This window comes from Cervus elaphus, chromosome 29 (assembly GCF_910594005.1).
Source record: "Cervus elaphus chromosome 29, mCerEla1.1, whole genome shotgun sequence".
NCBI classification, from domain to species: domain Eukaryota; kingdom Metazoa; phylum Chordata; class Mammalia; order Artiodactyla; family Cervidae; genus Cervus; species Cervus elaphus.
Window position 1 is genome coordinate 25,114,927 of NC_057843.1, and position 15,272 is coordinate 25,130,198.

At 43.3% G+C, this 15,272-nt stretch overlaps 1 protein-coding gene across 4 annotated transcripts in view; it reads right to left on the reverse strand.

Moving 5' to 3' along the window:
- Positions 1 to 15,272, reverse strand: part of ADAMTSL1 (ADAMTS like 1) — a 1,078,174-nt gene that overhangs the window by 159,510 nt on the left and 903,392 nt on the right. For all 4 annotated transcript variants that reach the window (XM_043891080.1, XM_043891079.1, XM_043891082.1 and 1 more), the window contains one exon: positions 5,614 to 5,793. In XM_043891080.1, coding sequence (XP_043747015.1) covers positions 5,614 to 5,793 — 180 coding nt within the window. The remainder of the gene's footprint in view (positions 1 to 5,613; positions 5,794 to 15,272) is intronic.

The following is a 15,272-nucleotide window of genomic DNA, read 5'->3' on the forward strand; positions in this document are numbered from 1 at the left end:
CCTGGTCATCTGAGTGTTGCCAAGTACAGAAATGGAAAAATGGACCAAGTGTTGGAAGATCAGTTTATGATTCTGGTCAAATCTAGTTCTTTCTCTAGGCTCAATTTCCACATTTCTGAAACAGGGAAACTACACTCGAGCAGGGATTTTCAAAGTGTGTTCTTTAACTATGTTGAGGATGTGATTTAGGGGCTTCTCAGGTGATCTACAGACCCAACCATTTGGGGACCTGGGACCCTTACCCACACTTCCACCAAATAACTCTGATTCGTTCTGTTTTAGATTTCTGACTTCATTGAAACATTTCAATGGAAAAAAAGGGTTTTGTGGCTTTAATTTTTTAAAGAACCACTAGACTATAAGATCTCCTAAGTTCTTTCTAGCTTTAAAATTGACTGCTCTGACTTTAATTTCTTTTATGCTTGGGGGAGGAAGGAATTTCCATAAAAATATGACTTAAAAATATTGAATAGCCAACTCTTTCAAGAAATCCAAGTGTTTCTTTTAAAGAAAAGAAGTAAGGTCTTTTGAGAGACCTTTTCTCAGAATAGAATCTGAAAGTAATTTTACTTGAAGTGTTTAAAACTTTGGCTTAATTCTGTCTCTAAGGGATTCTGTGCAGTAACCGTGAGATTAAGCCCAGATAGTTGAGGATGAAAAACACCCATAGATCATCCAGGTCTTCCTTTCTCCAAAGGGAGTCATGTGGGGGGTGTGGAATGCATGTCTTATCCTAGCCAGAGGGCCAAAGGAAGGGTTGTGGGGATAACAGGGCCAAATGAAGCCTTTGTGAACACCCCCAGGAGCACTTTTGTATGGCACCAGCCATACTGAGTTTATCCCCAGTGAACAGGGGTTAAAATCCCACCACTCCCAGCCCCATCTCAATGTTTGGAATCTCCATTCATCAACCTAGATAGTGCAGAACCTGGTAACAATCCTTGGATAAGGGCTAACTAGTCCTAGTTCTAAAAATGTAACTTCTGCCTCCTAGGAAGACCAGGAGAGTCTGTGGGAGGTCTTGATCATAATCCTGGGTCCAGACAGTCAAGTTATGAGCTTTCTTTTATTTCCATTCCTTTTCCTAACAATAAGGAGGGATAGAAGAAAATCACAACCATGATAAGGGTTAAATTTTACTAGGCACAGAGTACTTTATATGCATCATTTATAACTGATAACCATGTTAGTGGACACAATTATCATCGCCAATATTCAAGTTCAGCAAACTAAAGCCTAGAAGGGTCAAGTAACCAGCCCAAGGTTACACAGCCAGTAAGTAGCAGAGTCAGGATTTGAACCTGTTTGCCTGTCTGTGAGTCTGAACTCTCAAGTACACATGATACTACAGGTCTCCTTTACTTACTGGCACCTTAGTGCCTAACCACAAGAATCCTTCCTTCAGATCCTCTCTGAGTTCTATGTGCTCAGAGGCCACAAACTCCAGGAACTTGGAAGGACAACTCCAATATACACAAGTCCCCTTCTTGGCATCCCACTCATGGAAGACCGCCACTGACAGGCTTAGAAGAGCAATGCTTTTTGCAAATACAACCCTGGGAGGCAGCCTTCATCCAGAGCCACTTCCTTGGCTAATACATCAGTGCTCTCACCTGCACTGCTGGTAATGATTTTTCATACATGATTGTTGTTGTTGTTTAGTTGCTAAGTCATGTCTGACTCATTGCGACCCCATGGACTGCAGCACACTGGGCTCTTCTATGCTCCACTATGTCCTGGAGTTGGCTCAAATTTATATCCATTGAGTCGGTGATGCTATCTAACCATTTCATCTTCTGTCGCCCAGGTGGCTCAGGTGTAAAGAATCCACCTGCCAATGCAGGAGCTGCAGGAGACACGGGTTTGATCCCTGGGTTGGGAAGATTCCCTGGAAGAGGAAATAGCAACACCCTCCAGTATTCTTGCCTGGAAAATCCCATGGATAGAGGAGTCTGTCAGGCTACAGTCCATGGGGTGGCAAAGAGTTGGACATGACTTTGCAACTGAGCACGCATGCGTGCACACACACACACACAAGGTGCCCATAGGTATGTGGGTTTAACTCGGGGTTTTCTATCTTGTTCCATTGATCTATATTTCCTATATGATACTAAACCCCAAATCAACATTCCACGGAAAAACTGTCACTAACATGTTCAAGCCTTCCTCAGCGATCAATGCAAAGAAATAGAGGAAAACAACAGAATGGGAAAGACTAGAGATCTCTTCAAGAAAATTAGAGATACCAAGGGAACATTTCATGCAAAGATGGGTTCAATAAAAAAATGGTATGGACCTAACAGAAGCAGAAGATATTAAGAAGAGGTGGCAAGAATACACAGAAGAACTGTACAAAAAAGATCTTCATGATCCAGATAATCATGATGGTGTGATCACTCACCTAGAGCCAGACATCCTGGAATGAGAAGTCAATTGGGCCTTAGGAAGCATCACTCTGATGCTAGTGGAGGAGGTGGAATTTGACTTGAACTATTTCAAATCCTGAAAGATGATGGTATAAAAGTGCTCCACTCAATATGCCAGCAAATGTGGAAAACTCAGCAGTGGCCACAGGACTGGAAAAGGTCAGTTTTCATTCCAATCCCAAAGAAAGGCAATGCCAAAGAATGCTTGAACTACGGCACAATTGCACTCATCTCACACGCTAGTAAAGTACTGCTCAACATTCTCCAAGCCAGGCTTCTGCAATACATGAACTGTGAACCTCCAGATGTTCAAGCTGGTTTTAGAAAAGGGAGGGGAACCAGAGATCAAATTGCCAATATCCGCTGGATCATCGAAAAAGCAAGAGAGCTCCAGAAAAACATCTATTTCTGCTTTATTGACTATGCCAAAGCCTTTGCCTGTGTGGATCACAATACACTGTGGAAAATTCTGAAAGAGATGGGAATACCAGATCATCTGACCTATCTCTTGAGAAACCTGTATGCAGATCAGGAAGCAGCAGTTAGAACTGGACATGGAACCACAGACCGTTCCAAATAGGAAAAGGAGTACGTCAATGTTGTATATTATCACCCTGATTATTTAACTTATATGCAGAGTACATCATGAGAAACGCTGGGCTGGATGAAGCACAAGCTCGAATCAAGATTGCCGGGAGAAATATCAATAACCTCAGATATGCAGATGACACCACCCTTATGGCAGAAAATGAAGAGTAACTAAAAAGCCTCTTGATGAAAGTGAAGGAGGAGAGTGAAAAAGTTGGCTTAAAGCTCAACATTCAGAAAACTAAGATCACGGCATCTGGTCCCATCACTTCATGGCAAATAGATGGGGAAACAGTGGAAACAATGTCAGACTTTATTTTTCTGGGCTCCAAAATCACTGCAGATGGTGACTGCAGCCATGAAATTAAAAGACGCTTACTCCTTGGAAGGAAAGTTATGACCAACCTAGACAGCATATTAAAAAGCAGAGACATTACTTTGCCAACAAAGGTCCGTCTAGTCAAGGGTATGGTTTTTCCAGTGGTCATGTATGGATGTGAGAGTTGGACTGTGAAGAAAGCTGAGCGCCGAAAAATGGATGCTTTTGAACTGTGGTGTTGGAGAAGACTCTTGAGAGTCCCTTGGACTGCAAGGGGATCCAACCAGTCCATCCTAAAGGAGATCAGTCCCGGGTGTTCATTGAAAGGACTGATGCAGAAGGTGAAACTCCAGTACTTTGGCCACCTGATGTGAAGAGTTGACTCATTGGAAAAGACCCTGATGCTGGGAGGGGTTTGGGGGCAGGAGGAGAAGGGGACGACAGAGGATGAGATGACTGGATGGCATCACCGACTCAATGGACATGAGTTTGAGTAAACTTCAGGAGTTTGTGATGGACAGGGGGACCTGGCGTGCTGTGGTTCATGGAGTCGCAAGGAGCCAGACACGACTGAGCGACTGAACTGAACTGAACATGTTCACACATGCACATACACATATGCTCATCCCACACATTAAATCCTTCATCCTTCTGAAACAAAATTACTTCTAAAAGACGATAAAAATCATTCCCCCTTCTGTTCTGAGACATTTGCAGGGAACTACCATCAGAAGACCAAATTTTACTGCCAAACTGCAAAACCTATGATGACACAGGTTAAATCTCAACTGCAGTGTACTCAGAAGGTGTCATCTGATGGACCTCTGCATGGGCTAATAAAACACAGGGCGAGAATTCTCAGAACACAGGCTGAACAATGTGGCATCTTCATTTTTAGAGGCAGCTGCATTCCCCTCTGTGGCAGCAAGGACCTCTGTGATGGATTTCAAGCAGCAGCAGCGGCGCTGTCCTGTGAGTTGGATGGTCTACAAAGGAGGCAGTGAGATTGACAAGGCCAATCCAGAGGCTTCTAGGCAAGAAAGAGAAGGGTTTTGAATCTGGTTTGGGCCCTGAGATTTTCACTTCAGGCCTTGTAATTCCGTTCTTGGCTGAAACTACTTGCGAGGCGAGACTTTTGGTGGGGGTGGTTTCTATGAAAGACGCGGGGCCTATGAAGCTGGGGGAGTTGCAGGCAAGTCAAAGAAGGAGTAGAGGCTGAAAACAAGTTGGAGCTGGGTGTCGATGAGTTAGTTCAGGCGAGTGTTGAAGTAGGAATGATTTAGAGAAGCAGGTTAGTCGGGGGTCTATCCTTAACTGATGAGGTAAGTCAGGAATGGTAATGCCGATGTGGTCATCTCCCCAGATGCAGGGCATCGGGGGAAATCAACTTCTCCTGCTGGGAAGCTGTTGACGTTTTGGATCCAGGAAACTGACAGGAAGGAGGCAGGATTTCCTTGGCCTTCTTTTCCTAATAAATCATATGCCTCATTGTCCAGTAACTTGGATGAGAAGAACTAGAGAGGCTTTGCCTTTCCTGAGGAGAGACTAGAAACATCTGGGAGTAAGAGATGTGGGGCGGGCGGCAGGGGGAGGGGGGAATGTCAGGAAGGTGGGAGTGAATGGAGCGGAGGGACCCGGTGTTCTCAGTAAAATCCTGGATCCAAATAGTATAAACGCGGCCTGGTTTGTTCCATGAAGGGCCCATTTTCAATTCTCTGCTCCTGATTGTTGAGTGAGGGCTGGTTGCTTAACAACTCCGATCCCTGCAGCCTAGTTAAAAGCTAGTTACACACTATGGTATCAATGCTTACAAAAACTCTGTTCCACATATAACTGATTCACTTTGCTCTACACCTGAAAGTAACCCCACACTGTAAATCACCTACACTGCAAAGAAGATTCGACAACAACAACAACAACAACTCAGGGACTTCCCTGATGGTCCACTGGTTAACAAGTCACTTTGCAATGCAGGGAACACACATTAGATCCCTGGTTGGGGAACTAAGATCCCAAATGCTGCAGAGCAACTAAGCCCATGTGCCATAACTTGAGAGTCTGTGTGTTGCAATGAAAGATCTCGCATGACACAACTAAGACCCAAGACACCCAGAAAATAAGTTTAAAAAACAAAACAACAACACCCCCCACCCCCCACAACTCTGTTCCACAGTGCCAGGAGGATTCTTTTGTTCTGTTCTCTCCTTCTGTATCTGTAAGTCTGGGTGCCTTCTCCTCTTTATGCCTCTTTTGTTATCTCCTTCTGAGGAGCACACGTACCTCTGTCCAGTCGGAGAGCAGCCACTCACTGGGACAGTCATCTTTCTTGCAGGCTTGCTGGGAGGCCAGTTTGGGGGCTGAACAGAAGGTCTCGGGAAGCTCCAGGAAGCTCCCATCAGCCATGCGCTGTTTGCAAAGAACCTCGCGTTTCTGGATGCCCCCGCCGCAGGTCCTGGAACACTGGGGGAGGAAGAGAAAGCAGACTCTGCATAAGACAGTAGCACGTTTGACTGCCAATCCAATCCTTACCTTAGCCTTGGCTTACTGCAGAGTGAGAAAAGAAAAAATAAATAAATAGGGAAGAAAACCCAGGAACCAACCCAAAGGAGATTGTTTCCGCACCTTGAAATGAATTTTGTAGCAAGGTCTATATCCTCCACTCTTAATCTTAAACATTTAACTAGAGCATCCAGGAATTTTGAGAGCCTTTAAATCTTAGAGAGTTGTTTCTAAACTATGATTTGCAGTCACCCAAGACAACTGGTTTAACAGGTGATATAATAGAGTGTTAAACATATTTACAATGCAGTGAAAATAATCTGTGCTTCTTCTAGAATGAAGGAGAGAGAGCTCCTGGCATCTATGTAAATATGGAGGAATTAATCTGCAGAAAAGGCAGCCCTTCCTCTCTCCATGTAGAGAGCCCATCCTCTCTAACCTATTGGAGGGGTAGCAGGTCTGAGGCTTAGTTTTTTGAACTTCCTGTAATATGTTTCTTATAGGATTGGTGTTTTTTTTCTGGGCAGTTGGAGCAAGAGCCATGGAAATTTGGGATACAAGAAAAATCTCCCCATTTTAGTGGTTTTCAACAGGCCCCCAATCAAACAGGTCATTTACATGTAACTGAATGAATATCATCCAGCTGTTTGTAGGGGTGGGGCAGGAAGCTGTTATTCTAAGATTTTGACTCCTCCTTTGCAGTAGTACAGAAATGCTCAGTTTTTAGCTGGGCACATGACCCTTTGGCATAGAGACTATATTTGCTGACCTCCCTTGAAGGTGCCATGTGACTAAGTGTTGGGCAAAGGTATGTACATGGAAGGTTGTGTGCAGCTTCATGGAAAAACACACAAGAAGAGAGTGTGGCATTTGTCCCTCCCCTTCTCCTTCTTGCTGGATGCAACATGAACATGTTGTCTAAAATTTAACCTTCCATCTTGGATAGTGATAGGCAAAAAGCTGGAAGCAGCCTAACTTCCTGGTGGTGACACCATACTGGCCCTGGATGGCCTGTGTGTGTATAAGAGAAAAACGCTTTTCTCTCTTACTTAAGCTATTGTGACTTTGGGTTTCTTATTCTTTTTAATCTGTCCAACCCGTCAATCCTAAAGGAAATCAGTCCTGAATGTTCATTGGAAGGACTGATGCTGAAGCTGAAACTTCAATACTTTGGCCACCTGATGTAAAGAGCTGATTCATCTGAAAAGACCCTGATGCTGGGAAAGATTGAAGGCAGGAGGAGAAGGGGACGACAGCGGATGAGATTGTTGGATGAATGGTATCACCGACTCAATGGACATGAGTTTGAGTAAACTCCTGGAGTTGGTGATGGACAGGCCTGTCGTGCTGCAGTCCATGGGGTTGCAAAGAGTCAGACATGACTGAGCAACTGAACTGAACTGAACCCTAATTAGAAAGACAAATACTGTATGAAATCACTTATATGTGGAATATAAAAAATACAACAAACTAGTGAATACAACAAAAAAGAAGTAGACTCATAGAAAACAAAATAGTTGTTGTGGGGGGGATGGGGCAATATACAGGTGGGGGAGTGGGAGATAGCAACTACTGGGTGTAATACAGGCTCAAGAATGTATGGAACAACATGTACTGTAAGTGGCAAGTAAACTTTAAAAATTGTATAAAAAATTTTACAGGAGGTATAGACACAAATGCTAAGAAACAGAAACAAGAAAAAAAAAAATCTAACCTTAAATAATATACCAATCATTACTATTCTGTGCTGGGGTAATTTGATTGTAAAAACTCTAAGGAGAGCTCCATTTTCTTCAAGAAGAGTCCCTTTTCTTGAATCAGCTGCCCTTGTGCTTGTTGAAAATTTAGGGCTGGGTGTTTGTGCCATAGGAGCTTTTCCTGTTGCAGCAGTGGCCACTCAGAACTCATGGGGGTCTGTGCTCAGTGGGCTGGACTCAGAACTGTAAGAGGGATGTGTGCCCAGAGTCAAGGTTAGGATGGTGATACAACGTCCTTGAGTAGAGTCAGAATGCTGCTGTGGCCCAGATGTCACTCTCTTACTCAATGCTCCCAATCCTGATATACTTTAAAGCCACCTGGGAGCTTTTAAAAAGTCCTGAGTCCTGGGCCCCATTTCATATCTATTAAACTCTGGGAAGTATGTCCCAGACTTTAATTTTTTAAATTTAGAAAAAATTTAAAACTTCCCAGGTAATTCTGTATGACCAGGATTGACAGCCTCTTGATGATGGTGAAAGAGGAAGGTGAAAAAGTGGACTTAAAACTCAACATTCAAAATCTAAGATCATGGTATCTGGTCCCATCACTTCATGGCAAACAGAAGGGGAAAAAGTGGAAACAGTGACAGATTTTATTTCCTTGGGCTCCAAAATCACTGTGGACTTGACTGTAGCCACAAAATTAAAAGATGCTTGCTCCTTGGAAGAAAAGCTATGACAAACTTAGACAGCATATTAAAAAGCAGAGACATCACTTTGCCAACAAATATCCTTATAGTCAAAGCTATGGTTTTTTCAGCAGTCATGTACAAATGTGAGAGTTGGACCATAAAGAAGGCTGAGCACTGAAGAATTGATGCTTTTGAACTGTGGTGCTAGAGAAGACTCTTGAGAGTCCCTTGGACTGCAAGGAAATCAAACGAGTCAATCCTAAAGGAAATCAATCCTGAATATTTATTGGAAGGACTGATGCTGAAGCTGAAGCTCCAAAACTTTGGCCACCTGATGCAAGGAGCTGACTCACTGGAAAAGACCCTGATGCTGAGAGACAGTGAAGGACAGGGAAGCCTAGCATGCTGCAGTTCATGAGGTCACAAAGAGTTGGATACATCATAGCATCTGAACAAGGACTCAGAAACATCACTCTAAATGAATGCCTCTCCACCATTTCCAATGGGAATAAAATAAACATGGGGTAGACAGGGCAGGCGTGGGGACCTGACACCCAGAGCAGCTTCTGTTAGAACCACTGGTTGTTTGGAGTATCACATAAGGTGTATGGGGGTTCTTTCAATTTGACTAAATGCTTCCAAAATAAACAGGTGCCGGAATGAGAACCGCTCTCAGACTTAAGCATCTTAGTGAATGCGACGATAAGGAAAAGACGCAGGTAAACTTTCTCTCTCTCCAACTAAGGAAGTGGATGAAGATAACTGGCTTCATTTTAAGGGTGGCGATGTAATAAAATGTATATAGAGTGTAACCACTCAAAATATCAGAGCTGGGATATCACTTTTCAGATAGGACCTAATTTAAGGGCCAAACCCTCAGAAGACTCCCCCTAACACTGTACGGAATTCCGTGATAACTGGATGACAAAATACCTGCAAGAAAAGTAAACAAACAAACAAACAAAAACAATCAGCTTGTTATTTTGAAGTTTAATTTGGATAGAAATGGGCTTTCCCAGGTGTCACTAGTGATAAAGAACCCGCCTGTGAATGCAGGAAACGAGGGAGATGCGTGTTTGATCCCTGGGTCGGGTAGATCTCCTGGAGGAGGGCATGACAACCATTATAGTATTCTTGCCTGGAGAATCCCATGGACAGAGGAGCCTGGTGGGCTACAGTCCATGGGGTCACAAAGAGTGGGATATGACTGAAGTGACTTAGTGTGCACGCTACATAGACAACTTGCAGGAAAGTCTCAACACTTGAAGATAAAGTCAGACTGGTGATAATGTCCTTCAGGGCCCTCACACTCTCATCTGTGTTGAGCTTCCCGAGCACATGTCTTGCTGGCCTGCCATGGCCTCTGCCTTAGCTGTGGTGGACAATCTGCCCTTCTCTGGGCACACAGATACCTCCTGTGCTATGGCCTTTGACCACATTGTTCATTATGGGAGCAATGCCCTTCACCTCTCTGTCCAGCCAGAAATTTCCAGGACACCCTTGAAGGTCCAGCTCGCAGGCCACTGCTTCAGGAAAGCCTCTTCTAACCCCTCTGCCTCATGGTATGACGTCACCTCCTACCCCACCTTGATCTGGAAGGGTGCTGCACCTCCCCAATTAGGGCTGGTCGTTTATGGCCCTGATCTTTCCCTCCACCTCCCTACATGTACACAGGATTATGTGACTTTGAGGAAAGGGAACACACTCATTTTTCTATTCCCCAGTGCCTACTATTGCATCTGGCAAAGAGTGTACTCTTCATAAATGTTTGTTGAACTGATGATTGGATGAACAAAAGAGCCAAAAAGCCAGATGTTGAAAAGATGTAAAACAAACATTCAGCTGATGGGCTGAACATCCACCTTTTATCAGACTGTTTTATCATCAGCCAGATGCTGCTTCTACATCAGTCATTGATGGGTTTCAGCCAGATGCAGTGAGTGCTCTTCTGGGAACTGTGACCCTCCAGGGATGGCAGACAACCCTCTGGCTGGGTTAATGTCATCAGGGATTTGGCTTTTAAATACTTGTCTCATCTTTGCTCAAAGAGTTTCTCTGGTGTGTACACTGATGAAAAGGTGGTTTTCAAATTTTTAAAAAAATTGTAGAAGATGAAATTTCAAATTAATAAAGCTTTCAAAGTCTGTGGTGACTTTGTGAACAGGTCAAGGTTACCTGGTGAGGCTGACAGTCCTGATGTGAGAGGCAGAATGCAAAGGAGAAAAATATTTAAAAAGGAGTGGCAAGAGAAATTTAATAAAACAAAATGAAAAATGTTTGCTTTATGAATCATCATTGAAAATAATATTGTGGTATGAAGAAGCAGATCTCTGGTAATGGGTATTGTTTTAAAATATATGCCATAAACAGAATAAATAACCCAAAATAGCATTTATATTGCTTATCCTTGTTGCCATGCATATTTCATGATATAAGGTCATGGATTCATTAGTTTTATAAGAAAAGTAAAAACAATACAATATGAGGAATATTTAAAAGTTATGCTTCTATACAAAAATATAATGACCTGAGTGTCCATAATTTTTAAAGATTTCCCTATGATCAGCACAGTCATAAATTCTGCCTCCTTTGACATTTTTGGTTTTATGTTGGTAGTTCAATTCACTGGGAGCTGAGTTTATTTCCTTGGCACCTCAAGTCACATTATTGAGCCCAACACAAGTGATATCCACATTCTGTTTCTAAGGTCAACTTTCCAGTTTTAATATAATGTGCTCTGCTAATAGATTCTAATTCATTTCATGCCTTTCTTCATTTGCTCATCCATTCTTTCCTCAAACATTTCCTGAATACTTGCTGATTGCCAGGCACTGTCTTAGGTGCTAGGGACTACAGATGACTGTGAGATGGTCACTTTGCTTCAGGTATCTACAGTTCAGTCACTGTACTTTACCATAAAGTGAGATTAGTTTTGGGCCTCCAAGGTGGCAGTAGTGTTAAAGAACCCACTTGCCAATGCAGGAGATGTAAGAGATGTGGGTTCAATTTCTGGGTTGGGAAGATACCCCGAAGGAGGGCAGGGCAACCCACTCCAGTACTCTTGATGGAGAATCCCATGGACAGAGGAGCCTGGTGGGCCACAAGTCCATAGGGTCACAAAGAGTTGGACACGGCTGAAGCAACTTAGCATGCAGCATGCATGTGATCAGTTTTACAAAAGAGGAGAGTGCAACCCAGTCTTTATGGAAAAGATGGAAGGCTTTGCGGAGGAAGTGACACAGGAGTGGATGGCCAGGGAAACAGGAGTGCTGGCAGAGTCGGACCATGTGTGTGCAGATAGTCTGTGAAGGAACATGGCACGTTCACACTTTGAGCAGTCCTGAGAAGACAGAGGTTAGAGTTCACGGGGATGTGTAGTTGGGAAACAAGACTGAGTAGCAGCCGAAAGTGAAGGACCTTGGACATAATTGGATATACTTTTAAGACTCTGGGGTGTCATTAAGGGTTTTAAAGCAGGAGGTAACATGATTTAATTTGTAGAAATTAATTCAGGCAGCAAAGGCCAATGGGTTCCAACGAGTACTGCCCTGTGAGATAGTCACAGGTGCGCAAGGTTTCCTGGTCCAAAATAAGTCTAAACATCTGTGCATGCCATTCCCTTATTTGGGGATTCCAGGCACATGTTAATATTTTAAAGGCTTTACAGAGGGCCTGTAGTAAAAAACCAATGATACCAGGTTATGAAGCATTGGAGCAGAGTTAGGCAAGACTGAACAGGGACACCAAGTACAAGGATGTTTTATAATGGTCTGGCCAGTCGTGAGGACTGAAACCAAGGCAGTGAAAGAAGGATGTGAGAGGAAGAGAGCAATGGGGGCTGGGGAGATACAGGAAGTAGAATCAACAGGACACGTGTGTTGAATGAGCGTGAAGGACAAATGAGGCTGAGATAGCTCCAGGTTCTCACGAAAGGATAGGCTAGACAGCGGTGTCACTCACAGTACCAGGCTCATGAGGGAAGATCAGGTCTGCTGGGGAAGGTGGCAGGTAGGTGTGTTATCAAGATTGGTGTTAGACCTTTGTAGTTGGAGGTAACTTGGTGATATATGAGACTGAGAGGTTCAGAGGGCAGTTAGGGAGAGCGCTTAGTATATAACAGGGGTCAAAACTGAGTCAAACTGCAGGAGGGCTCAGAAAAACAAAGAACATGAGGACTGGAATCTCACTTACTAAATAAAATTATTAAATAAAAACAGAATTTCTATCTGGATCACTTTGTGAATTAAAATTATCTTGGTCATCTAATATGAATTAAGCTTTCTTAATCTTGGAAGTACAAGGAGTGTGCAGGGCATCTTCTGGGTTTAATAGTCCTGTTACTACGTGGAGCATGGATAGCATTTGCTGTTAGTTGCAACTTGTGTTTGACAGTTTGTGACGCCCTGGAATGTAGCCCACCAGGCTCCTCTGTTCATGGAATTTCCCAGGCAAGAATACTGGAGTAGGTCACCACTTCCTCTTCCAGGGGTCCTCTTCTGGACCCAGGGATCAAACAAGCATCTCCTGCATTGGCACAGGTTTTTTTTTTTTTTTTTTTAAACCACTGAGCTACCAGGTATCATACACCCATTTCTTTATGAAGTACACTACTAAAAATAAGATAAATATTCCAATAGGCTTTTTTGTTTTCCTTTCTGGATACAACATTTTAAATCAAGATGTCTCTGATTCATGAGGATTTACATCTTAGTCACTGGTATATAACAAAACTGATGACCACATTGACTCTTTCTGCCAGAATTCAGCCCTCTAATCCAGACCAAAGTTATTCTTCTCTGTGTGGTGTGTTTAGATCTAGAAAATGAAAAATTTAATTCACAAGCATTTATGGTTATCATTAAAAGTCTCTCTTTTTTTCCTGAATATTACCAGCAGGGCCTCTTCTCTCATATGTCTTTTTACATAGCTAAACTACAGGCATTTTGAATTGTAACCCTGATTAAAAAAAAAAGAAAGAAAAAGAAGGTTTACAGGGAAATCACCACATAATCACAGTTTTAAGCAAGGGAGGAAAATAGGGGTTGTGGTGACTTTTCAGTCTCTACACAGATGCGTGCAATATGTATGCACAGTGGGTGGATACAATCCTGCACATAAAACACAAGTAATATAGATAAATATAAACGATGCTTCAGAGTGGAGTTTCTCATTGCAGTTTAATCTTTCCTGCATCTTTCTCTTTTTTTCTCACTTCTGTTTTAAAGTTATTTTTTAGAATAAAAGCAAAGAAGAGATTGATGCGTATAAGGCTCAAAAACAGTGACAAGAGGAAGAGCAGTAGAAAGCAAACTTTGAATCTCAAGGACCTTGTGCTAATGGAGACTAATAGGCCTTGTCAGCCCACAGTCTAGCAGACTGTAGTAGGCTGAGTCATGACCCCAGAGATACCTATATTCTTATCACTAAAACCCATGAACATGTGACCTGACCTGGTAAAAGGGACTTTGTAGATGGGATTCAGTTAACTCTCTTGAGACATGGCGATTACCTGGGTTATCACAGTGAGCCTGATGTAGTCTTGATGGTATAAGAGGGTGGCAGGAGGATCAGAGTCAGACAGAGAGGATATAAGGACAGAATCTGAGGTTGGAGTGAAGTGCTTTGAAGCTGGAGAAAGGGGCCATGAGCCAAGGAAGCCAGGATCCTCTAGAAGCTGGAAGAAGCAAGATGACACATCCTCCCGTAGAGCTTCAAGAAGGAATGAAGACCTGATTTTAAAATCAACACCTTGATTTTAGCCAGTAGGAGCTGGTTTCAGACTTCTGACCTCCCAAGAGGTAAGATAATAAATTCATGGTGTTCTAAGCCATTGAGTGTGTGGTAATTTGTTATAGCAGCAGTAGGAGCCATTCGCAGATGAACAACTCTGGGTAAGGTAACAAATCCTGACTTTTACCTAAACTGATACTAGGGCTGATATCAGATTTCCTCACGCTTTAATACTTTAGAGCAAACAGCAAGGACATTCTGGGAATGATGCACAGCACAGTGGAAAAGAGAACGGGTTTTGAAGCACACAGACTTCTCTTGCATTTACGGGCTGTGTGAGCTGGGGCAAGCACAGCTTCTCTGAGCCTTGTTTACTCAGGGGGTTGCTATAAGGATTAAGAGAGAAAATGAAGGACTTCCCTGGGACTCCAGTGGTTTAGAGTCTGCCTGCTAACGTGGGGGGGACACAGGTTCCATCTGGATCCAGGAAGATTTCACATGCTGCAGGGGCAACTGAGCCCATGTGCCACAACTACTAAAGCCAGTGCTCTAGAGCCTGTGAGCGCAACCAGAGAAAGCTCCGCGATGAGAAGACTAGAGAGCGGCCCCCATTCGTTGCAACCAGAGAAAGCCTGCGTGCAGCAATGAAGACCCAGCACAGCCAAAAACAAACAAACAAACAAAAAATTTAAAAGGGAAAATGAAGCTCAGTAGAATGAACTCTACTACATAAAATCTGAATTCACATTAATCTCACAGTGCTTCAGTTTCCTCATCTGTAAAATGGGGATCATAGTAGTAACTATCCCATTAAAGCTACTGAGGACTATATGAATTGAGTATAAAATTAAGTGCCTTGATGCTGCACTTGATACATAGTAAGTGCTGCTCTTATTAGAATAAGAAGCTTCTGAAATGTACCAAGTGCCCAATAAATGAACAGGCACACGTGCCATGTACTTTTCTGCATCCTTCTCTATGCTTCACCTGCCCAAGCACTGCGCGATCTCACTGTTAAATGAGCAGCACTGACCTTGAACGGCATGAGGCTGCAGAGCAGGACAGGAGAGGAGTCCTGGTGGGAGAGGTGGGACTCCTGGGGGCTCTGACAGGTAGACAGGAGGAAAACTGTGGGTAGGCAGAGAGAAGTGTGGGCAGAAGCAATGTACAAGCAGGGATGGGAGAACCAGAGTCAGAGATGTAAAGGGGCAGACATGCGGAGGAATGACGGCCTGACTAAGCCATTTGACTTTATGATATGACCATGGAGAGTCATCAAGATTGCCGGGAGAAATATCAATAACCTCAGATATGCAGATGA